This window comes from Oncorhynchus kisutch, linkage group LG10, assembly GCF_002021735.2.
Source record: "Oncorhynchus kisutch isolate 150728-3 linkage group LG10, Okis_V2, whole genome shotgun sequence".
Classification (NCBI taxonomy): Eukaryota; Metazoa; Chordata; class Actinopteri; order Salmoniformes; family Salmonidae; genus Oncorhynchus; species Oncorhynchus kisutch.
The window spans coordinates 37,938,641-37,964,585 of NC_034183.2; the positions used below are offsets into that span (position 1 = coordinate 37,938,641).

At 43.0% G+C, this 25,945-nt stretch overlaps 1 protein-coding gene across 4 annotated transcripts; it reads left to right on the forward strand.

The window, feature by feature from the left end:
* The first annotated feature begins 563 nt into the window (after window positions 1-563).
* On the forward strand, window positions 564-23,085 carry LOC109898118 (G-protein-signaling modulator 2). Of its 4 annotated transcripts, none has more exons than XM_020492931.2 (14): window positions 564-767; window positions 13,402-13,623; window positions 14,470-14,605; window positions 17,520-17,659; window positions 17,857-17,980; window positions 18,168-18,283; window positions 18,536-18,691; window positions 18,891-19,011; window positions 19,310-19,481; window positions 19,877-19,953; window positions 20,859-21,056; window positions 21,314-21,476; window positions 21,726-21,964; window positions 22,192-23,085. In XM_020492931.2, the coding sequence occupies exons 1-14, from the start codon at window positions 739-741 to the stop codon at window positions 22,369-22,371; spliced, it is 2,073 nt and encodes a 690-aa protein (XP_020348520.1). In that variant the 5' UTR covers window positions 564-738; the 3' UTR covers window positions 22,372-23,085. The 4 variants fall into 4 exon arrangements, with proteins under 4 accessions (XP_020348520.1, XP_031689484.1, XP_020348517.1 ...); XM_031833624.1 differs by having other exon boundaries at window positions 18,891-18,999; XM_020492928.2 differs by having other exon boundaries at window positions 565-767; window positions 20,859-21,092.
* The last annotated feature ends 2,860 nt before the right edge of the window (window positions 23,086-25,945 follow it).

The window sequence follows — 25,945 nt, forward strand, 5'->3', positions numbered from 1 at the left end:
TGTGTCAATTGATTGTTGGTGGTGAATCATCGCATTGGAGTGTGTAGGCTACATATATTACTAGTGCCCCAATATCTGGTTTTCAGATCAGTGTGTAAGAGGAAGCTGCTGTAGAGTATTGAGACTGATCCATCCCTAGTCTGAGAGACAGAGCAGATTAGGCTCACAAATCAGTTTTTGAACACAGTATATAAATAGACAACAGGAGATGGAACAACATTGATACTACAGAGGACAAGACTTCCTCAAATTGTTGTTGCTAAATTAATTGAGCAATAAACCATTATTAGTGATAATTAGGTGGACATGCATGTAATGTCTTCCATTTGCCTCATAACAGAGTCTTGTGAATCAGATTGCATTTCTTATTCAAATATTAGATTCGTTTATAGACCAAGTCCATTGACAGTAGTAGACTAATGCTGCCTTTGTTTCCAAATTGACCTTGAAAACAGTAACAGAAAAGTAAAAATTACAATGTATCTCGACTATAGGTATGTCGAAATGTAATTGGTCAAGGATACCAGTGTTACTATAAGGCGTGGTTTGCTTCAAGTTGTGTTTAGCGCCATTGGCCAATTTTTTATTTTGTGGGGGGTGGGCACTGGCGAAAGTAGTGAGGCAAACATTTTTCACTTCAATGAAACGGTCTATTTGCTAAAACTCGACATTACCGCGAAATTGAAAATATGTATAGGATATGCTGTTAGGTTTCTGAAGTCTAAGCCACATTGAATAATGGGCGAATCCGAATACACAATTATAAGGTAAGTTTGTTCAGGCTACTAATGCGAACGTGCCAGACGACTCCACTCCATGAAAACAGTTTCTTATTAACTTTGGGGCTCATATGGAAATGTGCATGGAATTGAAGTCTAAATGCATGAATATGTACTCTACACTAACTATGTTTTATTGTACTGTGCTTGAGAAGCCTCTTGCTTACTTTGTACTGATCTGGTATACACTAACAGCGAAAAATGGCATACTACCAAGTGGGCCAACCAACGAAATGCAAACAAGGGAGTAAAATGCTTGATTGGTCCTAAGATTATGATAAGGGTAAAACAGTTTTCATCTATAAGGTAGGTCATATACTTCGAAATCAACTGGTATATTCATTAGGTTTAATTACTGTCTGAATAGGACAGGATATTGGGCAATGGGTGGCGTGTCAGATCTGACTTTGTACCAGTTCCTGACTCCCGCATGGTGGCATGTTCATGATGTTTTCATGTTATTTATTTTTTTACCTTTTATTTAACTAGGCAAGTCAGTTAAGAACAAATTCTTATTTACAATGATGGCCTACACCAACCAAACCCGGGCAAATTGTGTGCCGCCCTATTGGACTCCCAATCATGGCCGGTTGTGATACAGCCTGGATTCAAACCAGGTTGTCTGTAGTGATGCTTCTAGCACTGAGATGCAGTCCCTTAGACTGCTGCACCGCTCGGGAGCCCATTCATAGCCACACAGTGCAACCCAAATCCACAGTACAGCAAATTTCCCATCAGGTCCCGATGACTCGTTCGCAGATAAGTCCTGATGACTTATCTGCGGTGTTTCGCGCTTCTTTCCATCCATCTAGAAAACCAAATAACTTGCCCTGGCCCACCAGCCTGTCTTTCATCAGTCTTGAAAGTAGGTAAAAGAAGCTAAAACCAGGGTTGAGAATGAGAAGCCTTCCAAACATCCAAACCAAACATCCAAGCTGAAATGCAGGCAACCCTAATACAAAGTCTTCTATGAATGGTTGCCTTTTACACACTACTGGGCCTGCAGTCTCACTCCCTTGTCCCCTTGTTGTGATTACGTTGAACCCTCTACAGCAGGGATTGGCAATTTTGATGGAGCTGGATGCCACAACAAATCTGAACTCCTCATGAGGGGCCGTAGTGACTCGTCGGTCTGCATCCTCTCATTCAGGGTGACTGACAAATCAATGTGGGCCTCCCTGTCCATAATTCAAACTTGATTATTACAAATTCAGATAGCTGGCTCGGCCAATAGAACATGTTTTAGCTGACATGGGCTAATTGAGTGACTGACATAACAAGAGAGGAACTTCTGATGCACAACCAAATTTGTGTATTATACTACTCTAACCCAGTAAATTGACACCCTGACTTTTTTTAGGGCATACAAAAGGGGGGTGGTTGCCCATCCCTGCTCTACAGGATTCTGGCCCTAATCCTTCCAGTGTGAGGCCTGGTCTTACTGTATGTTACTGAGAGAGCACATTGAAACTGGAATGCTTTTCTCTAAGCCACCAAAACATTGGAGTTAGTGTGCTTTACAAACGAGCCGTTTTGCCTATAGGTGAAGCTGGCTTGATATTTGAAACTCTGACCTTGACTTTTGGCGTACACAGTTCTGTTCAAGCCCCCAACCCTTTATACGCTGAATGTGAAGTCTTTGCTGTTGTTTTTCCCCTTGTGCAACGTTTGTGTGGTGTGTTTTTTTTCCACTGTCTCGCTTACCCTTTGGCACTCACACAGCAGTGTCTGCCTGACTTCCTTATGAAATGGTTTACATCTGGTTTAGTTTTTATTTGAGCTACTACATTTGATTTCTTCCAAAGTGTATGGTTGGCCGTGATTCCTCCACCATGCTCTCCAGCTCTCTTTTTCTCCACCTGGTTTTTAATTTGGATCATAATGACTTCTGTACTTGTTATGCACCCAAAATGGACAGCAGTGTTTCTCTGCTTAGCGCGCAGGACGAGGAGCAAGCGCTTCATTCCCGCCACATATATAAAGTATGTGTGTTCTCTCTTATTTTGGGGCATGTAACTATGCCACCCTTTTGGAATGTCATTTGATGTATTGGTTCGTTCAATCTGTGTTCCCTGTGGTGTCAGTGACCGGAGGTAGGCGATTCTCTCCTTCAGTCTCAGTACACCGACATCCCAGTGGTAGGCCAGTGATACGGAGTTGAAGTAGCCTGAGGTTGTAAGCAGTGTTGTTTTTGTCAATAGTTAATAGCAGAATGAAATGATACTGAGAACCCTCAAGTGAATGCCTTGCTTTCTAATGTCTTTTATAGTTTGGCCTCGGTCCTCCACAGTGCACACTGAATGTTCTGCTCTCCATTTTGTAGCGTGTCTCTGAACTGAAGCACATTTCAAAACATGTCCAACTGTCATTCCGCAGACCGGTTTGCCTGGAAATGGAGCAAACCGGTATAGTGTAGATTACATAGCAATGTCTCTCTTCCTTGTAAAAAAAATAACCCGCCCCATTTTACTGTGAGTAAAGATCCTGGTCAATAGACAAATCTGTCATTGCCATGTGCATGACTGAAACCTTAATACAATACAATTTAGACCGGAGGTGTGACCTAACCAGTGCTTTGATGCCACCTGTCCTTGTGAAAGCTAATAGGTAAACATAGTGGTTCACCGTAGCATACACCCAAGCCGAGGGCACCTTGGGCCAGGACAGTCATTACGGTCGTTCCATGTCATTTCACCAAGCCATGACAGCCACCAACCTCAGATTGTTCTGAAATTATTTCTGTATTTAGAAACGGATAAGATTCACATTCCTGTAACATTATTTTGTCAATATGATCTCTTAAAAATTCTGCTAATTGGCCATTTTAATTAATAGGATTCATATAATTTTTAATAAATACAGTACCAAAATCTGTTTTGGACCAACATTTGTTTTTAGACATAGAGCTGATACTATATACTTGTTGTTGAGGTGGGATAGGCGTTGGGAATGGAGGGTCCCTGGGTGGCTTTTAACCATTTCATTGGATTCCTCATGTCTAACTTGGTTAGAAACATGTTTGGTACAAATCAGATGTTTGGGACTATATTTATTGAATATTATATTAATCCTATAAATTAAAATGGCTGATTTTTATTCTTTTTGGAATTTATATATATTGTAACAATGTTGCAGGAATTATATTCTTATCTGTTTCTAACAGAAACAATTTCAGAACAATCAGCGACGGTGGGTGTCAATCCAATTGTATTTATTTTTGTGCTTTTTGAGGTGGAACAACTCATTTTTAATGAGTTAATGCACTAAATACAGACAAGTGGATTTCTTCAGATTGGCCTTATTTACCCAACTGGAGGATAAGTAGAGGGTCACCACAGTGCCTTGTGGGAAATTGAGTTCTTACCCTGTTCCTGTTGTGCAGCAGATACTATCTCCATCATGGACATTTGACTTTGTTATATCTGTCAGTTGAACCTTTCTCCAAAGTTCATATCAGGGTTGACTGAAACTCGTGTAGGGGTTCCCTGAATCATTCCAAAATCATGGGCATTAATATGGAATTGGTCCCCCTTTGCTGCTATAACAGCCTCCACTTATCTGGGAAGGCTTTTTCACTAGATGTTGAAACATTGCTTCGGGGACTTGCTTCCATTCAGCCACAAGGGCATTAGTGAGGCCCAACACTGATGTTGGGCGATTTGGCCTGGCTGGCAGTCTGCATTCCAATTCATCCCAAAGGTGTTCGATAGGGTTGAGGTCAGGGCTCTGTGACGGCCGTCAAGTTCTTCCACACCGGTCTTGCAAACACAATTTCTGTATGGATCTCGCTTTGTGCACGAGGGCCATTGTCATGCTGGAACAGGAAAGGCCCTTCCCCAAACTGTTGCCACAAAGTTGGAAGAACAGAATCGTCTAGAATGTCATTGTATGCTGTAGCGCTACAATTTCCCTTCACTGGAACTGAGGCCTAGCCCGAACCATGAAAAACGGCCGCATACCATTATTCCTCCTCCACCAAGCATTACAGTTGGCATTATACATTCAGGCAGGTAGCATTCTCCTGGCATCAGCCAATCCTAAATTAGTCCATTGGACTGCCAGATGGTAAAGCTTGATTCATCACTCCACCACTTCAGCCGACGCATGGCATTGCGCATTGTGATCTTACCCTTGTGTGCAGCTTCTCGGCCATGGAAACCCATTTCATGAAGCTCCAGACGAACAGTTATTGTGCTGACGTTGCTACCACAGGCAGTTTGGAACTCTGTAGTGAGTGTTGCAACCGAGGACAGGCGATTTTTATATGCGCTACACTCTTCAGCACTGCGGTCCTGTTCTGTGAGCTTGTGTGGCCTACCGCTGAGCCAGTGTTGCACCTCAACGTTTCCTCTTCACAACTTGCAGTTGACCTGGGCAGCTCCAGCAAGGCAACAATTTGACAAACTGACTTGTTGGAAAGATGGCATCCTTATGGCGGTGCCACGTTGAAAGTCACTGAGGTCTTCAGTGAGGCCAATGTTTGTCTATGGAGAATGCATGGTTGTATGCTCCATTTTTATACACCTTTCAGCAACAGATGTGGCTGAAATGACCAAAGCCACTAATTTGGCCATCTAGTGTATCTGTCAATAAGTGTCCAGTATTAGGCCTATGACTAACTCCTTTATTGTGACACCAGTCTTGCCACCTCAAAAAGCACAAAGAGGAAAAAGATGGGTGGGGTTTAGGCTGAAGAGGGTGTGACCGATGCTGAATAGGTTTAGACAGAGGAGCCCTCTAGTAGGTGTACCAAAACATCCAAGAGCCATTTCTTCCAAAGTGGGGTTACAAGTTGATCAACTTTCAAAGCAGAATTACTTTCCCATTGTTCCCCAACTGCAGTGTAGGATATACCATTTTCTATAGCTCTGAGCTATATACCATTTTGTGTATATATACCATTTTGTAGCTCTGAGTAAAAACACAAAAAAACAACACTTTCAAATTTTACTACATAAGATCGAGGTAGTCGGTCACTACTCACTACTACAAATTGTGCAGATGGTCTCTGTTTCAAAATATAACTTTTTCCTAGAATATCCATGGATCTGTGCGTGTTGCTCAAAGGCTACTGGTGACAATCAGCTATAGACATTTCAGAAAAATATCAGATTTTCTTCTGTTATATTCTTACTGTTAAATGTGTATTGACAAGTTGATTTCATTGGCATGCCACAGCCATAGAAGAGCATGGCACAGCCATAGCCTTGGCTACTAAGCACAGATAAATAAAACTCAACATGCTATTCTGTTCTTATGTATCATGATTTTCATGACCTTCCTCAACTAAATATTGATTTTCTTTGTGATTTGTGTATATTAACAGTGAGATTAGTACCGAGCAGCCTCTAGTAAAGATGACGTCAAGTGGATTGTCTTGTGAGTTGGAGGGGATTTGGGGAAGGGTGAGGTCAAATGAGGCAAGAAGAGGGAGATGGAAAGAAATGAATTGAAGGCAGACGTCTGGAAGTTAGAAGTCGCCCAGTATGAAGAGCGGTGAGCCATCGTCAGGAAATTTGTTTATCAAGGTGTCAAGCACATTGAGGAACTCTCCAGTGGCACCTGGACTGTTTCAATGATGGTCAAATAGCACCACAAATGCCAGACAGAAGGGTGGTTATAGACATGAGCAACCCACTGAATGATTTTGATGAAATCAATTTCAGGGACCGTTTCCGTATGTACAAAGAAAATGCAGCTAACATTTGTTTGCTTGAGTCATAACTTTCATCAGACTCTCTTCGGGGAAGGCCCATCCCTCCTTCACTTCACTGGGATTTTTGGCAGGGTGTCACGTCTGCTGCAGGCACAGTTGATGAGTTTTTCTCAAGTCAGTTATTCGACTGGAGCTAGCTAGTGTGTTCATGTTATCAAATGCCATTGAAATGGCAGCAGCGGTATGACGGCTAGCATATTCATGAGCCCGACATATGACTTCAGTACAAAATCTCTGACTCAGCAATGCTCATGGGGCTGATATTGCTGATCCAAATGTCAGTCGTGAAGCTAATGGCAGTAACTGTGTAACTCTGGTAGGGCAACATTTGAAAAATAGCGTGTGAACCGGTGATCGACAGAGAACAGTTGATCACCCACGACAGAGAACAGTTGATTGTCAAGGGCAATGATTTCCATTATCTTGGTGTTAATGGATTTTGCCTTTTTGATTTGTCTTGCTGAAATTGTTTTACTCTTTCAAATGACTGCTCGACTTGTTGACTGCTCGATCCACACAGCAGACATTATGGGCTAGGTTAGGAATGCTGTGTAGCGCTACATTTTACGTGGCGTCATGTACCTACATTATATAGGTATGCATGTCAGCTTTGACATCAGTTTTGCACATCGGCGTTAAACTAGACATCGGGTAGACGGTAGCATTTTTAGCTAATAGCATCTGATTCCAATATATCGTGCATCCCTATAACACATTGTCATTAAGATTCTTACAATATGACAAAAATGTAATGGTTATAACCAGTTTGGACATACAATTTTTGAAAATGGTTTTCCCCATTGCCCCTCCTGACATTAGGGCCTGCTCCACTCCTTTTTCCTAGAGTTGAAGGTGCCGTGCCCAGTTGATAATCACCCCCATAATTGCTTCAAAACTGAATCAAAACTAATTTCACAGATATAACAATAGATTAAATAAAGTACAGTAGGATGGGGGAGAATGGGTGTTGATGAGCGAGGGGAAGCGAACGATGCATAATTATGTGATCACCAATTGTGAATGAAGAACAGGGCGGGTCATTGTATTGCATTCGTCTTTTCTAATTTTAATCGCAAAATGGTGTACCCATATCACTCCACCAAACACCAGCAGTTTTTTAAGTTGTCAGCATGCTTCAGTTCGCCTAGTAGGTGACCTGAACGATTGTGCTTGCATACTCCCTTAAAATACCTTTTTTGAGGGCCTACCGAGTGGCGCAGCAGTATTAAGGCATCTCTACAGACCCCAGGTTTGATCCCGGGCTGTGTCGCAGCCGGCCGAAACCTGGAGACCGACGGGGCGGCACATCTTTGTCCCAGCATCCTCCAGGTTAGGGGAGGGTTTGGCTGGCCGTGATGTCCTTGTTCCATCGAGCTCTAGCGACTCTGTGGCGGGCCGGGTGCATGCATGCGGACGCAGTCGCCAGCTGGACGGTGTTTCCTCCGACACATTGGTGCGGCTGGCTTCCGGGTTAAGCGAGCAGTTTTTCAAGAAGCATTGCAGCTTGGCAGGATTGTGTTTTGGAGGACGCCTGGCTCTCGACCTTCACCTTTCCCGAGTCCGTACGGGAGTTGTAGCGATGGAAGAAGACTGTAACTGCCACTTGGATATCATGAAATGGGGAGAAAAAAGGGGGATGTAATTAAATAAATACATGTTTTAAAGACCTTTGCTTGAACAATGTAGTACCGTTTTGTCAATTTTGAGACGCTGTAACCAGTATACACTCAAAATAGTAGGCTTTATGAAATCTATCATTCATTTTGATGTTTTTTACCGAGGAGATTCTAGTCGTGGAATTTTACATCCAAGATATTTGGTGCAGTGTTTCTCATTGAAAAATATTTAGCATCTGATGCTGTTTTGCATCATACAGGGATTATTTCCTTATTTTAAAACTAAAATATCTTAACTTGATTGCTGACGAGCAAATCATTGGATTATGTCAATAATGGAGTAATGAAACAAATACCAGAAGAGTTTTGGTGAAATTTTCCTCTAGACCTTAATGGAGTATGCTACACAGTGAGAGCATGCGTAATTTACAATGGCAAGACAAATGGATGCACATGCTGCGTTAGCTTTGCTACAAGATCTAAATGAAAACGTCTCAGATGATCCAGAAATGGATCGTGACATTTCTGATTCATGCTGAACGGCTTTCCATATCTGGGAAAGGATCAATATCAGGCAGCAGGTGAGTGCGTGTTGGATAATGTTTCGGATCAGATGGCATGGCTGTACTTGGTGAAAGGCGGAACTTGCTGCTGACCTGTTGCTGTGTTCTACAACATGCTTGACTTGGCTGCTATCAACGCACAGGTGTTCATGAGTCTGACACACAGGGCTACGACATGAGAGCCAAAGCAGCAGCAAAGAGTCCATGTGAAGAAACTGCCAGGTGGGCAGATGCACTTGAACAGAACCCATCACCATGGTCAATTTGAGTGCAATCAATTAGATTAATTTCTCAAAGATCAAATTATATTAACAAAATAAATTTGCAGGAATGCTAATCTTCTGTTTTAGGGACCACAGCGTTTGGTCCCTAAAACAGTGCGCTGAACGATCAGTAGACGATCCACATTCGTTGAGGTGGTATAAGGAGTGGGTATGCCCAGCCTCAGAGTTCACAGGTATTTTGTAACAAAAAGCATTAGTCAATCCGGGAGCCACTTAGCTTTCCCCTGTAATTGCCTATGAACATGCTGGCTAATGAGATGTGACACGCAACAGCAGGTGGCCCAGAGGAGGGAGGAGACTATATGCTGCCGTCGGCTAAGCCCTGCTTACTGTAGTCACTACCACAACCCCTGAACCCATTCCTGTATGTGAAACCTACTTTTACCTCGACTGCAGCCCTGACTCGACTGTCAACAGAAGATTTGATGCTCTGGATGTCTAACTGGGAGGGGTTAGGAGTCCAGGACAGAAGGCAGTTATAGCCCGAGTTGTGCTGTTACTGCAGGTCAGAGACGGTTTTAGAGACTGTGTCGACATTGGAGAGTCTTCCTGGGGAGATATATTTATTTTTAGTATTTTTTGTTGTTGATGTATCTGGGCTAGCTAACGGTTCACCGCCGTTGGTATGTGTATGCACGCCAAAGGACAGCAACTGAGTTGTCTCTCCCTGAAGGAGCCAGTCTCGATCAAAGCCAGTGACCGAGTGATCAAGAAGCTTGCGATGTCTGTCCTATCAAGGGTCCGGGAGTGGGTTAGGATGAAGAGAGGCAGCAGGTACTGTATGTTAGCTATAGGTGCAGCACTGAAGTCTCTGGATGACTGGCCCATATGTCAGGCCCCAAAGACAGATTAGCTTTGCATGGGTGTCGGGCATTATATTCTAATTGAACTCTAATCACAGTAATGATTTGTCTTGGACATTGGTTGTGGTTAATCATCAATGTACTAGTTTCCTATCAGCTAATGTTCATTGACGTTTGAATCGGATGCTGGAAAATGCTTGATTGGTAGTGAGGAGAGCAGGGGTTTACTGTATTGTAGGTGTTGGATTGAGTTGACCATGTTTTTGCCACTTCAGGCTGTGTGCCTCCAGCATGTGTTATATGCTGTGCTGTATGGAAGTGGGGAGTCATGCTTGGACAAAGCCATGCTAATTATGGTTAACTATGATGTGACGTAATAATAATCCTATAGTTTACTCTTCCCTCAGCAGTATACTCTCCGGGTAGGTACTGTAACCTCGTCCTCAGGCTAACTCAGGAAGAGTGGTGAAAGGCACTATTCTGGTGAGACCATTTTTTGTTGTTGTTGAAATGCCTGTTGTTTTGCTGCCTCTATGGTGGCATCAGTGGAAGCCTGAAGCTGTACTTTTTAAGAAGGCAACAGAACTTCCCTGAGGAGTAACCAACCACAGCTGTTTTTAAGCTGGTGGTGGCAGGGTGTGGACTGTGTACTTCTACAGTATAGATGCAGATCCTAACCACATGCACGGATGGGTGTGCTGTGGAGCCAAACTGTCTTCGTGGAATGATGTTCGGTATACCAACATGACAAATGTATTTCAGCAGTCCATGTCATTGGTCTGGTGTACCCGGAGTGCCCGTCTGTGCTATCATGCAAACTATTGTCTTGCCATGTTTGGCATGAGCACAAACAGATCTGGGACCAGGCTAGGTCTGGTATGCTCTGATTGGGACAGCACTTTGACCGTAACTGTTATGTTTGCTATTTGCGATCTTGTGTGTTTGTTCTGGTGGTCGTTGTCGGCCTTTAACACTAGAACTGCCATAGGCCAACTGCCACCGATTTTTTTTTTAGCTATGACTTGCTCCTTCCATGACTTTTCCTAAATGTTTGTGTTTTACCATACTCATTTGTCTGAATTTTAAAATCTTGAACAGGAAAGTATTTAGGGTCTTTTTCCCCACACTTATTCCTATCATAATCCGCCAAGACGATGTGCTGTGGGACGTTGGTACCCAGCTACGCGCTAATGTGTCGCTCTCTCCTCACTGAATGAATCACAAATGGATGAAGGGGTGGTAATTGTGCACCTTGACGGTTTAATTTAAGTTAGGCCTAACTGAATAAGGTTGATTTTTCATTTAGAACAACACTAATATAATGTTGAGTTTGTTATGCCTTTATCAACACCAAATAATTTGACCATGCCTTTGGGGTTGATAACATTCTCTTTTACATTTTACTTTGTAAAAATAAGCTGTTTGACTATTTACTATAACTCTATTACTGAGCGACTGTATTGTAGGGGAAATGATAACATACTACATGTTGGAGTAGGCCATTAGAATAATGAAAAACATATCCTTGACTCTGTCCAGTGAAACAATTGATGCCAGCCCACTGAATGAATGACAAATGCATGGAATAGGTTATAATTGAGCAAGTTGCTAAACATCACATTTTAAAGTAGGCTGAATGAGGAGGTTGAAGATGTTGATTTATTTTAGAACAACAATGGTGTAATGAGGAGTGTATGCCTGTTTATCAGCTTTGGCGCTCATGTTAATTTGACAGCACGCCTTGAGGGTTGATACCATTTCTCTTATGTTTTAGCTATTACAGGACTATGTTTACTTTAACTCTGTTACTAATCTAATTTATTGTAAGGGAAACAGGAACAGGCTATGTGTTGCTTTAGGCCTTCAGAATGACGCAAACCATATCCTTGACTCTATCCAACTTGATGAGCGGAAAACAAACGATGCCACCGGCCTGCAACTCATTTTGTACATGAGGAGTTAGCTTGTAGACAAGATTCAATTGACAATCTGATGAGCATATTCTGCAGTTTCGTCAAATACAGTGCATTTGTTATTTTGTTACTTTTATTTTTTACTTTAGTTTATTTGGTAAATATTTTCTTAACTCTTCTTCACCTGCACTGTTGGTAAATGTGAACCTGCACTGTTCACATTAAGGTCTACACTTGTTGTATTCGGCGCATGTGACAAATTAAGTTTGATTAGGAAGTATTCAAACCCTTTGACTTTTCCCACATTTTATGTTACAGCCTTATTCTAAAATGGATTCAATAGTTTTTTCCCCCCTCATCAATCTACACACAATACTCCATAATGACAAAGCGAAAACTTTTTTTGTTTGTGCTAATTTATAACATTTTAAATAATGATACCTTATGTAAATAAGTATTCAGACCCTTTGCTGTGAGACTCTAGATTGAGCTCAGGTGCATCCAGTTTCCATTGATCATCCTTCATGTTTCTACAAATTGATTGGAGTCCACCTGTGGTAAATTCAACTTGATTGGACATGATTTGGAGAGATACACACCTGTCTAAATAAGCTCCTACAGTGTCAGAGCAAAAACCAAGCCATGAGGTTGAAGGAATTGTCCGTAGAGCTCCGAGACAGGAATGTGTTAAGTACCCTTCCCCAGATCTGTGTCTCAACAATTTCTGCAGCATTGAAGGTCCCCAAGAACACCGCAATCATTCTTAAATGGAAGAAGTTTTGAACCATCAAGACTCTTCCTAGAGCTGGCCAAACTGAGAAATCGGGTGTGAAGGGCCTTGGCCAAGAACCTGATGGTCACTCTGATAGAGCTCCAGAGTTCCTCTGTGGAGATAACTTTCCAGAAGGACAACCATCTCTGCAGAACTCCACCAATCAGGCCCTTTATGGTAGAGTGGCCAGACGGAATCCACTCCTCAGTAAAAGGCACGACAGCCCTCTTGAAGTACTTTCTGACTGCATTGTATGCTAAAGGGGACGCCCAGGCAATGTTTTCTAGCGGGTACCCTATGAAAGGGCATGTGGTTCTAGTGTTAATATTGTTTTACCCTGGCTACCACAATGTCCAGGTGCAATAAAAATTCCTTTCATAAAGATGTTGGACGGTTAAATTTCACGTGTCTATAGGCAGAACTTGGCGTCTTCTGAGGTTGAGTTTCTAGCTGTTAAATCCGCTATAGTAGTCTTAGAATGATCTATTATGTGTAATATATGGTCTACTTTGAACCAGATGGATTATAAACTAGATTTATGTTATGTTATGGGCCTGGCACTGGGAGAATGAACGGATAAGCATGTTCATATAATGAGTTTTTTGGGGAGAACATGACTGACTCTGTTGCATACATTTTTGTTTTCCCCCTTTTTTGTTCTGCACCCTGTTTTATTCAACCTTTTAAAATCCAGAAGTGTTTAGCCTTATCCTTCTGAATATATAATTTCTACACCTGAACAATCTCAAATTCAGAACTGATGAAACTATACCTCAACTTTCCTCCTAAATGAGTTTCTGTTCCTAGACTGTCTGATCACAAGTGTGTGTGTATACATACACACACACACACACACACACACACACACACACACACACACACACACACACACACACACACACACACACACACAGAGAGAGAGAAATTGGGCTATAAAGTGTTTTTCTCCTTCTAGGATGGAGATGTCCTGTCTGGAGCTGGCCCTGAAGGGAGAGAGGCAGTGTAAGGTGGGGGATTACTATGCTGGGGTTTCCTTCTTTGAGTCGGCCATCCAGGTGGGCACAGAGGACCTCCAGATCCTCAGCGCAATCTACAGCCAGCTGGGCAATGCCTACTTTCACCTGCAGGAGTACAGCAAGGCTCTGGAATACCACTGCCATGACCTCACCCTCACCAGGTACACACACTTAGCACGACCTCTCACTGACCAGGTACACAGCACCGCCATGACATCGGAACACCGCTACAATCTCACTCTGACCTAACCTAATGTAGCAGGCGTAAAATAAACACGTGAAACTAAATGCCAATGGTCTTGATAAGAAGGGGGGGGAACACTTTTGGGAGGTTCTCTTCTACACTGCTCAACCAATCCAGTAAATGTGGAGGAGGAGTTAAGATGGAGTTGTTGGACTCTACAGAGGCTACTTGGGTGCACACTACCGCCATGACCTCTCTGACCAGGAGCACACTACCACCATGACCGTAGGAACCTAAGGTCTGCCTTGAGCCTCTGCCTTTGGCCAAGTGAAGACGTCATTAGAGTAACGTGAGACTCTGCTGCCCTTATAAAACTGGTCCAATGAGAGGTTTTGTTCCAGTCTTAAATTTACATTCAAGTCATTTAGCAGATGTTCTTATCCAGAGTGACTTACAGTAGTGGGTCTACATGTTCATACTGGTCCCCCATGGGAATCAAACCCACAACCCTAGCGTTGCAAGTGCCATTCTCTACGAACTGAGCCACACGGGACCATGTGAACTGTGACGGTCTAGAGAAATGAGAGCTGGGGGACTGGCGAAGTGACCAAGTGATCAGTTTGTTGGTTTGGGCAGAAAGTAAGCAAAGCACCCATGGGGATGAAACATTTTATCACCTCAAATGGGAGCCTTACTTGAGTAGGGGGACAAATGCTTATTTGTGAAGCAAATTCGAATTGATATTTTCTCGGTCAAGAATGTCTCATGGTACAGTATACCATTGACGCTTCTCATTATGTGTTTGGATGTGATTTCTCTCCAGAACCATTGGGGATGAACTTGGAGAAGCAAAAGCCAGTGGCAACCTTGGAAACACCCTGAAGGTTCTGGGACGGTTTGATGAAGCAGTGGTCTGTTGCCAAAGACACTATGACATTACCAGAGGGATGTACGATAAGGTGAGACATTCAAACGTAATAATTAAATCACAAGTGTTAGGTTCTAAACAGAGTAAAAACTCAAATGGAATACTAGGAAAAGCTCAAAGTTTATTCACCCACTAGGTCAAACAGCTGCTAAGACAAATACCTTTTTACACAAGCACATATACAGTATTTATACACTCTTACTAGGTGGGGTGTCAACTCCTTCCATCTAGACAGGCAATACATCTGTTGCTAGTCAGGAACTTAATTGCTTCCTCTCGCTGGTGTAGTCATGGCCCCTCCTCCTGCTAGAACCTTCGTGTGTATGTAAGTATGTGTGTGTAACAGGACTGTTCCTTGTCACTTCACCTGACCTGACGCCAAAATCCTCACTCCTCTCTAATCCACGGCTGTCCTACCTTATCAGTTACTGAAACCAAACTGTTGCCCTTTGCCTCCCTCCTTAGGAGCCTTGATTGGTCTCTTACCCCCTTTATCTCTCCAATTTTGATCTCATCTCATCGCTGCAACTCCCCACCGCCAAACCGCTCTATTTAACAACCGCCAGCTGCACCAATGAGTCAGAGGAAACACCGTTCAACTGAACGGTCAGCCTGCAGGTGCCCGGCCTGCCACAAGGAGTCGCTAGAACGTGATAAGCCAAGTAAAGCTTTCCCAGCCAAACCCTCCCGTAACCCAGATGATGCTGGGCCAATTGTGCGCCGCCCTATGGGACTCCTGATTACGGCCGGTTGTGGTACAACCTGGGATCGAACCCAGGTCTGTGGTGACTGCTCCCGGGTCTGTGGTGACGGCTAGAATAAGTGATTAATAATTACAATTGAAGTCTAAGTTTACTTACACCTTAGCCAAATGCATTTCAACTCAGTTTTTCACAATTCCTGACATTTAATCACAGTAAAAATTAGACCGCTGCACCACTCGGGAGGCCCAACAACACCATGTTTTGACAGAATGTCAACTTTATTCACTCCCCCTTCCTCACTCAGTAACTTTCCATACACCTAGTTCTCATCCACCCTCCATTGACCTCAACATAAACCACCCTTACATGTAACGTAATCAATAAGTTCTAGTATGGTAACATGAATAAGTATATTTCAAGCTAGAATCCAACACAAGTAAATAATATTATTGTATTGTAATTAGTAGTACTCAGCAACCCTGGTCCTGGAGAGAAACATGCTGTTCTAATCTTGGTTCAAACGTTCAATCATAACATCAAGACCTTGTTTAATGAAGATTTAGTGCTAGACTGGAACGAAAGACCACTGATTGTGGCCATAATGTATTTAGCCAAATACATTTAAACTCAGATTTTCACAATTCCTGACATTTAATCATAGTAAAAATTCCCTGTCTTAGGTCAGTTAGGATCACCACTTTATTATAAGGATGTGAAATGTCAGAATAATAGAGGGAATGATTCACTTCAGCTTCATCACATTCCCAGTAGGTCAGATGTTTACATACACTCAATTAGTATTTGTTAGCATTGTCTTTAAATTGTTTAACTTGGGTCAAACATTTTGGGTAGCCTTTCACAAGCTTCCCACAATAAGTTGGGTGAATTCTGGCCCATTCCTCCTGACAGAGCTGGTGTAACTGAGTCAGGTTTGTAGGCCTCCTTGCTTGCACACGCTTTTTCAGTTCTGCTCACAATATTTTTATAGGATTGAGGTCAGGGCTTTGATGGCCACTCCAATACTCTGACTTTGTTGTTATTAAGCCATTGTGCCACAACTTTGGAAGTATGCTTGGGGTCATTGTCCATTTGGAAGACCCATTTGCGGCCAAGCTTTAACTTCCTGACTTATGTCTTGAGGTATTGCTTCAATATATCCACAATTTTTCTCCTCGTGTTGCCATCTATTTTGTGAAGTCCATCCTGCAGCAAAGCACCCCCACAACATGATGCTGCACGGTTGGGATGGTGTTCTTTGGCTTGCAAGCCTCCCCCTTTTTCCTCCAAACATAACGATGGTCATTATGGTCAAACAGTTCTATTTTTGTTTCATCAGACCACAGGACATTTCTCCAAAAAGTACGATCTTTGTCCCCATATGGAGTTGCAAACTGTAGTCTGGCTATTTTATGGTGGTTTTGGAGCAGTGGCTTCTTCCATGCTGAGTGGCCTTTCAAGTTATGTCTATCGGACTTGTTTTTACTGTGGATATAGATACTTTTGTACCTGCTTCCTCCAGCATCTTCACAAGGTCCTTTGCTGCTGTTCTGGGATTGATTTGCACTTTTCGCAAAGTAGGTTCATCTCTAGGAGACAGAGCGCTTCTCCTTCCTGTGCGGTATGACATCTAGGTGGTCCCATGGTGTTTATACTTGCATACTATTGTTTGTACAGATGAATGTGGTACATTCAGGCGTTTGGAAATTGCTCCCAAGGATGAATCAGACTTGTGGAGGTGTACAATGTTTGTTTTTTTCCGAGGTCTTGGCTGATACCTTTGATTTTCCTATGATGTCAAGCAAAGAGGCACAGAGTTTGAAGGCAGGCCTTGAAATACAACAGGCACACCTCCAATTGACTCAAATTATGTCAATTAGCCTACCAGAAGCTTCTAAAGCCATGACATCATTTTCTGGAAATTTCCAAGTTGTTTAAAGGCACAGTCAACTTCTGACCCACCGGAATTGTGATACAGTGAAATGTAAACAATTGTTGGAAAAATTACTTGTCATGCACAAAGTAGATGTCCTAACCGACTTGCCAAAACTATAGTTAACAAGAGATTTGTGGAGTGGTTGAAAAAACAGGTTTTAATGACTCCGACCTTGTGTATGTAAATTTCTGACTTCAACTGTATGTGTTGATGTCTAGACTAGTTTTACGCCCAACCCTCTTTGTGTGCTGGGCAAGTATTTACAATGTTGGTTGTGTTGGCCTGTTCCTCTCTGTGTGTGTGTGTAGGTTGGGCAGGCCCGAGCGCTGTATAATTTTGGCAACGTTTACTACTCCAAGGGGAAGAGTATCTGCTGGACTGGAGCAGAGCCAGGAGAAATCCCAGAGGAGGCCAAGTTTGCGCTAGTCAAAGCCACAGAGTATTACGAGTGAGTTAATCAGTGGGTTTCTATAATGGAGTCTGCCTATGATGTAAAGAGTGTAATGGTGAATAAGTATGACTTTTGTGAATGTCTGTGACCTTTATAATACTTTATATGATGGCGTCTGCTGATAAATGACAGTGTACGAATAAATTACTTTTTGTGAATGTTACCCTTAATACTTTTGTCTGTTTATTGTATAGATTAAACCTGTCCATTGTGAAGGACTTGGCGGATCGGGCAGCACAGGGACGAACCTATGGTAACCTAGGTAACGCATACTATCTGCTCGGAAACTTCCAGAAAACTGTGGGGGCCCATGAACAGGTACATACCCTAAATTAGTGGCATCACAAGTCTTAGTACATGACTATCAGGGTTATTATTTATATGTATGTATGTGTGATGCATGTGTGAATATTGTTGTATGATATATGTTCTCGTTACTTTATTTAGTAGAAAAGGGAACATATCACTCGGACCACTCAAATTCTTCCATTTTTTTGTTTTGAAGCGTCTCCTCATCGCTAAGGAGTTTGGCGACAGGGCGGCTGAGAGGAGGGCCTACTGTAACCTAGGGAACGCCTACATATTCCTGGGCCAGTTTGGAGTGGCAGCTGAACATTACAAGTGAGTGGACTTACTTCCTTAGACCGATTGACCATCAAAGGCCCAGGGACTTCTCAGACACTACTGCCAAGTTAGTACATGCATGTTTGGATGTGGGAAAGAATAAAAACAAAAAAGAAGGAAAAGTGAAGGGGTGAATTATAAGTGAATATGTTTCTGGAAATCTCTTACCAAAGCCCCACAGTTAGGGGCAAGCAAGATTAGTTTCTGGTGACCTCCTTCCTTATCATCCCTTGACCTCTGCCCCCCCAGGAGGACTCTGCAACTGGCCAGGCTGCTGAAGGACAAGGCTGTGGAGGCTCAGGCCTGTTACAGCCTGGGGAACACCTACACACTGCTGCGTGACTACGAGAGAGCCATCGACTACCACCTCAAACACCTCATCATCGCACGGGAGCTCAAGGACAGGTACACACTTACAATACTTGGTTGCTTATGGTTGTCGATCGTGTATGACCATCTTTAATTATGAGTCCTCTGATCATGACCATCTTTTTTGCCTAAGACATGCATTGTTCAAAAGGCAAAGTGTTCACAGTAGAGGGAAGTGTACTTTCTGAGTTGGCAATTACTCAATCTCCCTTATGTCTGTCCTTTGTTTGTTCAGAGTCGGGGAGGGAAGAGCGTGCTGGAGTTTAGGAAATGCCCACACGGCCCTGGGGAATCATCAGGATGCCGTTCACTTTGCTGAGAAACATCTGGAGATATCCAAAGAGGTCTACTGCCTGGTCAATGTTTACTCCACCTCCCTATTTAATGCATGTTATCAGTACCTGTCATCTAGTCACAGATCTTTATACATGGAATGAACCTGCTCGTTATTATCCGATAAGTCACAACTCTAGGAATTCCGTATGAATAAAATGAACGAGGCAATCTCTTCCGGTACCGAGGGGAGGGGTGAGGACAACAACACCTCGACTCTCTATATGGCCAGATTATTCCCCAGCTGTGTTCAAGTTGTGTTCTTCTTAATGCAGTTATGTTTTTTTCTCTAATACACTTCTCATCCTGTATTTGGTCCAGACTGGAGACAAAAATAGCGAGGCAACAGCCAGGATGAACTTGTCAGACCTGAAGTTATTGCTGGTTCTGGGACAGAACCCAAGCTCAAGCCTCAACACCAACAGCAGCTCCAACTTTAACAGCAACAGCTCTGTTCGGACTGAGAACCTCAGGAAGCAGAATACCTTACCAGGTACAAGTCCTTTACCGTCCTACCAGTAACAATGCTACAGTATTATTATTATGATGTACTTATATATATATATATATATATATATTTTAGTGTAAATCGATATGGTCCTGTGTGGCTCAGTTGGTAGAGCATGGCGCTTGCAACATTGATCCCACTGGGGTCACCCATGCAAAAATGTACGCACACGGGTTACTGTAAGTTGCTTTGAATAAAAGCGTCTGCTAAATGGCATATAATATTATTATAAATAACCATTATTCCATTTGAACTCATTATGCTGAACCTTACACAAATCTGTAGTTCAAAGTCAGTCCAGGTGCAAGCCTGGCAAAGTGACGAATGCAAATGGTTACATATGGCACACACACACCGACTTCTGATTTTGTTCGTTTCAGGCGTTAAGTCAGAAGGAAGGAGTAACAGTATGGAGAACTTGGAGGTGGTAGGACTGAGTCCTGAAAAAACTGTGGAGGTGGGTACAAAAATATGTACAGTACACATGCATATTAAGACATTTACATATTCTTATGAGCAGGAATTTCCAAGTGACCCCTCTCTGTCATGTTACTAAATGTCCTTTTTGCAAAGAAAAAGCCATATCTCAGACTGGCCAATAAAAATAAAAGCTTAAGATGTGCACCGGGGCCTCCCACTCCACTTTCTATTCTGGTTAGAGCCAGTTTGCTCTGTTCTGTGAAGGGAGTATTACACAGCATTGTACCAGATCATTTTCATGGCAATTTCTCGCATAGAATAGCCTTCATTTCTCAGAACAAGAATAGACTGATGAGTTTCAGAAGACAGGTCTATGTTTCTGGCCATTTTGAGCCTGTAATTGAACCCACAAATGCTGGTGCTCCAGATACTTAACTAGTCTAAAGAAGGACAGTTTTATTTCTTCTTTAATGAGCACAACCGTTTTCAGCTGTGCTAACATACTTGCAAAATTATTTTATAATGATCAATTAGCCTTTTAAATGATCAACTTGGATTAGCTAACACAACGTGCCATGAGAACACAGGAGTGATGGTTGCTGATAATGGGCCGCCGTACCCCTATGTAGATATTCCATAAAAATTCAGCGGTTTCCAGCTACAATAGTAATTTACAACGTTAACAATGTCTACACTATTTCTGATCAATGTGATGTAATTTTAATGGATAAAAAATAGCTTTTCTTTCAAAAACAAGGAAACGTCTAAGTGACCCCAAACTTTGAACGGTAGTGTATGTACATTTAGTTTTTATTTATTGGTTATATAGCGATGGTGACGTCTCGACTAAACTGCCTACACACACCACCTATCACGCCCCTATCCTCCATGTTTCTTTTCATGTACCGGTACGCTTGTCTTCATGTACTGCCCTTACAACAGGACTGGGACGAAGGCGTGTTCAGGCCTCCTAATCCTAAATCCAGCATGGCCAAGGCCTCCTCCAAGCTGTTCTTTATCAACCGGCTCAGAGGGAAGAAACACAAGAAGCACAGCTCTCCTACCAGAGACGGAGTTCTCCAGGACACCAGGAACAAACCCACAGCCCCAGAGATGGACACACAGAAGTCAGAAGCCACGGTAGCTTCGACCGTAGAGAGAGGCCTACATAGTAGCGTAATCATATAATTGGTCTATTGCTATTATTTTAAATGCATTCCTACAGGTTCAACAGCCTACTTTGGTTTAGCTACAGTAGATGACATGGAGGCTGTGCATGTTGTGCAGTCTATTGTAGAATTATTGTCTTATAATGACAACCATAAAAATAATATAATTACTATCTGAGACTTTTCTGGTTGTTTTAGTGGGTGTTTTGTGCCTCTTTTCTCCTGTAGATTGGAGGTTCTGACACTCTGGGTGATGAAGGCTTCTTTGACCTCCTAAGTCGTTTCCAGGGCAGCAGAATGGAAGACCAAAGATGCTCCTTATTGGACGACCAGAGCAGTCTCATCGACCCACTCTCTCTCTCTACCACCCCACCTGTAGCCATGAGGAAATGTAAGTTAGTCTCGCCCACCCTCTGCATTACATGTGTCTGTCTACCAATGTGCCTGGTTGGCACTTTGTGACCTACGCAACGTCCAATGCCTTTCCTGTACGTGCCTTCCTTATCCTATTCACTGGTGGTAGGAGCTCATCTACTTGTGATTTTCCTCCTTGAATTTTGTGTTCATAATAAAAATAATATTGCTTTGGCAAAGGAGGCTGAACTGAAACTACTTCTTCCTTTCCCTCTGCTACCTTAAGTAACTACTTCTGCGTGCGAGGCCAACCTGGAGCCTGGGCATTTCCTGGACCTGCTGGCCACCTCCCAGGGCCGTCGGCTGGACGAGCAGAGAGCCAGCGTGGGCAGCAGCTTCCCCGGTCTACGTCTCTGCAGCTCCAATCATTCCCTCAGTCCCCCCCCCACGCGCAGTCCCCTGATGACCAGTACTGACCAGCCTCAGGCTGATGACGTTTTCTTCGACATGCTAGTCAAGTGCCAGGTAATCAAGACCTAACCTACAGTAGGCAATTTTAGGTGGTTCACTGAAAATGACTTTACTATTCAGAAGTTAGTAAAAGCCTCATTTGCTTACACCTTAGTACTAATTGTAAAGATGATGAATTGTAACTCGTGGACCAAATTTATTGAAAAATACTATTTCAGAAATGTTGACTGACACTGTTGATTTGAGATCAAAATCTGGTCTGTTCCAATGTGCCTGTGTAGGGTTCTAGACTGAATGACCAGCGGTCTACAGTGCCCCCTCTCCCCACTAAGGGTTCTACTGTCCCAGACGAGGACTTCTTAAGCCTCATCCTGCGATCCCAGGCCAACAGGATGGACGAGCAGCGGGTCCCACTACCTCCCAGCTCTGATGCTGTCCCTAGCCAGCCCTGCCCAGACTGATGCCTTATGTCTGCCTACCTATCCTCTATCTTCATCTCATTCCTGAACTCCTCACAGCCTGTTCCAGACTGACTATCCCACTTTTACCTGCCCAGGCACGAGCTCTTCAAGATTGATGCAATCATCACAAGGTTTCCTCTACCACAGCTGAAAAATGTATCTACCCTGTGAACCCAAATAACCTCTGCCAGACATTCACGACAGTATTCCCCTTTACACTCCTGGATTCACACAGCCGGGCTCAGACAGTCAATTACATGGGTCTCCAACTCCACACAACTTTCAATGGATTAGTGGACCGTCTTCTCTGCAGGGAAACATGATCTGAGCCCCCACACTACTGTAGAATCACCAGGTTTGAGTTGGAAGAAGCGACATGAATTTGAGCTGCCACTTTGTTTTTATTTCTATAGTGTTTGAGTTGACACTTTCTATTATTGTACAGAAATGTTATTCTGCCAGAGTTTTTCATTTTTTTATATGGTGACGGATCCTTTCAGCTGTTCTCAGTATGTGAAGAACCAGACATTGCAATGAACTTTGACACCAATTTACCAGACATGTCATAAACACCTTTTTAATGAAATGTAGACACACACAACCTTATGTTGATAGAGCAGAACAATTAATTGTACAGGCCAGCAATGTTTTTACTTCCAGTTTATGCTGACCATGGGGAAATAAATCATTTTAACACTTTGTGCTTTTACCACATTTTCTCCCAAATTTCGTGATATCCAATTGGTAGTTAGTCTTGTCCCATCTCTGCAACTCCTCTACGGACTCGGCAGAGGTGGATGTGGAGAGCCATGTGCCCTCCGAAACACGACCCTGCCAAGCCTCACTGCTTCTTGACACACTGCTCGCTTAACCCGGCGACCAACGTTTGCTTGCAGGCGCCTGCTACAAGGAGTCACTAGAGTGCGATGGGACAAGGAAATCCCGGATGACGCTGGGCCAATTGTGTGCTGCCTCATGGGTCTCCCGGTCGTGTTCGGCTGTGACACAGCCTGGGATCGAACCCGGGTCTGTAGTGACGCATCAAGCTGTTTCCAGTATCCTAATCCACTCTGATTCAATGCTCGCTCATAACTAGAAGCAAAATGTCCTTTGGAACTCCAGCTAAAAAGCTACAATCTACTGGGCTAAGGAAAAATATGTTTAGGGAAAGGCAACTTCTGGCAACATTAATCAAATGAATGGTGGAAAGTCTTTGAACGATTCACTATTTAATGTTTACAGTATATTCAAATAATAATCTCACATATAAAGCTGGTGCATATCAGTGCCTATCTTCATGTGGTCATAAAATGTAAAGAAGTTGATCAGGCATTTTACACCGTGACTATTCATAACAGGTCCTACAGTGCCTTGCGAAAGTATTCGGCCCCCTTGAACTTTGCGACCTTTTGCCACATTTCAGGCTTCAAACATAAAGATATAAACCTGTATTTTTTTGTGAAGAATCATCAAGTGGGACACAATCATGAAGTGGAACGACATTTATTGGATATTTCAAACTTTTTTAACAAATCAAAAACTGAAACATTGGGCGTGCAAAATTATTCAGCCCCTTTACTTTCAGTGCAGAAAACTCTCTCCAGAAGTTCAGTGAGGATCTCTGAATGATCCAATGTTGACCTAAATGACTAATGATGATAAAAACAATCCACCTGTGTGTAATCAAGTCTCCGTATAAATGCACCTGCACTGTGATAGTCTCAGAGGTCCGTTAAAAGCGCAGAGAGCATCATGAAGAACAAGGAACACACCAGGCAGGTCCGAGATACTGTTGTGATGAAGTTTAAAGCCGGATTTGGATACAAAAAGATTTCCCAAGCTTTATACATCCCAAGGAGCACTGTGCAAGCGATAATATTGAAATGGAAGGAGTATCAGACCACTGCAAATCTACCAAGACCTGGCCGCCCCTCAACTTTCAGCTCATACAAGGAGAAGACTAATCAGAGATGCAGCCAAGAGGCCCATGATCACTCTGGATGAACTGCAGAGATCTACAGCTGAGGTGGGAGACTCTGTCCATAGGACAACAATCAGTCGTATATTGCACAAATCTGGCCTTTATGGAAGAGTGGCAAGAAGAAAGCTATTTCTTAAAGATATCCATAAAAAGTGTCGTTTAAAGTTTGCCACAAGCCACCTGGGAGACACACCAAACATGTGGAAGAAGGTGCTCTGGTCAGATGAAACCAAAATTGAACTTTTTGGCAACAATGCAAAACGTTATGTTTGGCGTAAAAGCAACACAGCTCATCACCCTGAACACACCATCCCCACTGTCAAACATGGTGGTGGCAGCATCATGGTTTGGGCCTGCTTTTCTTCAGCAGAGACAGGGAAGATGGTTCAAATTGATGGGAAGATGGATGGAACCATACAGGACCATTCTGGAAGAAAACCTGATGGAGTCTGCAAAAGACCTGAGACTGGGATGGATATTTGTCTTCCATCAAGACAATGATCCAAAACATAAAGCAAAATCTACAATGGAATGGTTCAAAAATAAACATATCCAGGTCTTAGAATGGCCAAGTCAAAGTCCAGACCTGAATCCAATCGAGAATCTGTGGAAAGAACTGAAAACTGCTGTTCACAAATCCTCTCCATCCAACCTCACTGAGCTCGAGCTGTTTTGCAAGGAGGAATGGGAAAAAATGTCAGTCTCTCGATGTGCAAAACTGATAGAGACACCCCAAGCGACTTACAGCTGTAATCGCAGCAAAAGGTGGCGCTACAAAATATTAACTTAAGGGGGCCGAATACTTTCGCAAGGCACTGTACCTCATCCCCAGGCTCGCTGCTACTGCTTAGAGAGTTGGCTGGTAGATGCGATTTAAAATGGGTCTAGAAGTCCAGGACAATAACAGTTTTGCAGGGCTAAACCATATAGTAATGTGCTGGTCATGGTTATGTACACGGTAAGGTTTCTTAATAATCTCTAACTTCAGGAGACAGATAAAGGTCCACTATGGCTGTCTATTGATTCAGATCTGTTTTTCTTGTGAGTCGGGGGACAACTTTTTAGAGGTTAGTTAAGTTACATTGGTTGATTTTTGAATTAACATCAAACCCCTGTGATGTCACTCAGGTTGATCTCACTTGGGGAAGCAGCTGGTTATGGAGGAGCAGGTACTGGAGCCGACTCCCCTCGACCTGGTAGCATGCTGAGGTGGGCAGGTCTTTGCACTCTGACAATGAACACAGGCAGAGCAGACACTGGGATCCACTCCTGTTGCTGCAAGACAAACAACAGGAGGATTGTTCTGATGATGAATATTTTGAATAGAAAGAAATGTCAAAAGGGAAAAAAAACTCAGGGGAAATGTAATAACAGAAGTGCATATTCGAACAGCAGATCAAAATATTAGGCTTAGAAATCGGTTGACGTTAGGGGAAAGGGTTCATGTCTGCTGGCTGTATATACTGCCTATAATGTGTCGTAGGTATCGGTGATTAAGAAGATGAATGTGTAGAGGTAGACTCTGCTGAACAGCCACACCAAATAACTAATCTGCTGTATGTCCTTGGAAAATAGGATACGTGTTATCTCTGT

Bases quoted from the DNA above. Each gene is read 5' to 3' on its own strand.
- LOC109898118 (XM_020492928.2), top strand. From the start codon at position 739: ATGGGCGAATCCGAATACACAATTATAAG. The intron at 768-13,401 runs GTAAGTTTGTTC...TTCTCCTTCTAG, and splicing joins TCCGAATACACAATTATAAG to GATGGAGATGTCCTGTCTGG. The intron at 21,093-21,313 runs GTAATCATATAA...TTTCTCCTGTAG, and splicing joins AGAGAGGCCTACATAGTAGC to ATTGGAGGTTCTGACACTCT.